Source organism: Carlito syrichta, unplaced genomic scaffold (assembly GCF_000164805.1).
Source record: "Carlito syrichta isolate Samal-C Ts95f unplaced genomic scaffold, Tarsius_syrichta-2.0.1 Scaffold288739, whole genome shotgun sequence".
NCBI lineage: Eukaryota > Metazoa > Chordata > Mammalia > Primates > Tarsiidae > Carlito > Carlito syrichta.
Window position 1 is genome coordinate 64,174 of NW_007232835.1, and position 1,340 is coordinate 65,513.

General features: G+C 59.9%; 1 protein-coding gene across 3 annotated transcripts in view; it reads left to right on the forward strand.

Moving 5' to 3' along the window:
- The first annotated feature begins 432 nt into the window (after positions 1-432).
- PPM1M (protein phosphatase, Mg2+/Mn2+ dependent 1M) overlaps positions 433-1,340 on the forward strand; it is a 3,977-nt gene continuing 3,069 nt past the window's right edge. For 2 of the 3 annotated variants that reach the window (XM_008053835.1, XM_008053836.1), the window contains exons 1-3: positions 510-545; positions 641-798; positions 925-1,179. In XM_008053835.1, coding sequence (XP_008052026.1) covers positions 685-798; positions 925-1,179 — 369 coding nt within the window. In that variant the 5' untranslated portion in view covers positions 510-545; positions 641-684. Of the gene's footprint in view, positions 799-924; positions 1,180-1,340 lie in introns of all 3 variants that reach the window. The other variant, XM_021710366.1, reaches the window with a different exon arrangement.

The following is a 1,340-nucleotide window of genomic DNA, read 5'->3' on the forward strand; positions in this document are numbered from 1 at the left end:
GCGGGGCCGCACGCTGCCCTGGAACTCGGGCTACGCTGAGTGAGTGCCCCTCCCGGGACCCGGCCGGGCCGGCCCCAGCCATCCTGGGGTTCCGTGCTGACCCAGAACACAGGCTGAGTGAGTGCCCGCCCCCCCGCGCCCCCAGCCTGCGGCTAACCCCTTCTTGGCCTCACCGCCGACCCGACCACCTTCCTCTAACCCCAACCCAGACTGCAACCTGCCTCAGAGGAGGCTGGAGGCTGGAGGCTGGAGACTGGGAAGGGCCTGCACTCCAGGGCTTCCAGGATGAGGCCGGAGGCTCTGTAGAGTTCCAGCGTTCTGGGCTTCGAACATAACCCCCTCCCGCTGGCACACACACTTCACCCTGGGTGTGGTCTGTGCTGTATAGGGCAGGGGATAGGAGCGGGAGCCCCAGGTCCCCCCAGGCAGCGCACCCTTATCTTCTAGCCCTGAGTCAACAGGTAGGCTCCAGAGGAGCTGGGCCCTGACTTTTACCTCAGTCCTGAGGCCACTGAAGTTAAGAAATTTACATCGAGCTTGTCCAGGTGTGTGTCAGGGACAGCACTGAGGATCTGTTGCCCCAGGGGAAGGGCCCCTCTCTCCGTGGGCCAACTCGGGTCTTTGTGTCTATGGGGACTAGATGCGTCCCTGAAGGCTCACTGACAACTTCCTGGCCTCAGGATCATGAATGCAGAGAAATCTGAGTTCAATGAAGATCAAGCTGCCTGTGGGAAGCTGTGCCTCCGAAGATGTGAGTTTGGGACTGAAGAAGAGTGGCTGACCCTGTGGCCTGAGGAGGTGAGTGCTCCTGGCCTGAGTCTCTTACAGGTTGGGGCCAAGACCTGCAGGCTGAGGTTCTTGCCCTGGACCCCGGGACAACTAGGGAAGCCAGGCAGAGCCTGACTCTGAGCCCTTCCTTTGTAGTTCCTGATGGGTCATTACTGGGCATTGTTCGACGGGCATGGTGGTCCTGCGGCAGCCATCTTGGCTGCTAACACCCTGCACTCCTGCCTGCGCCGGCAGCTAGAGGCTGTGGTAGAGGGCCTAGTGACCACTCAGCCCCCTATGCACCTCAGTGGCCGCTGCGTCTGCCCCAGTGACCCCCAGTTTGTGGAGGAAAAGGGCATCAGAGCAGACGACTTGGTGATTGGGGCTCTGGAGAGTGCCTTCCAGGAATGTGTGAGTATATGGCCTTTGGCTGGGGAAGAAGGGAAGATGTTGCCCCCAGAGACCCGAGGGAATGGCATCCCTACATACCATGGTGATCAGCCCAGATCCTTGGACTAAGTTAGTTCATTTTTTTTTTTTTTTGAGTTGGCGTCTCACTCTGTCACCCAGAC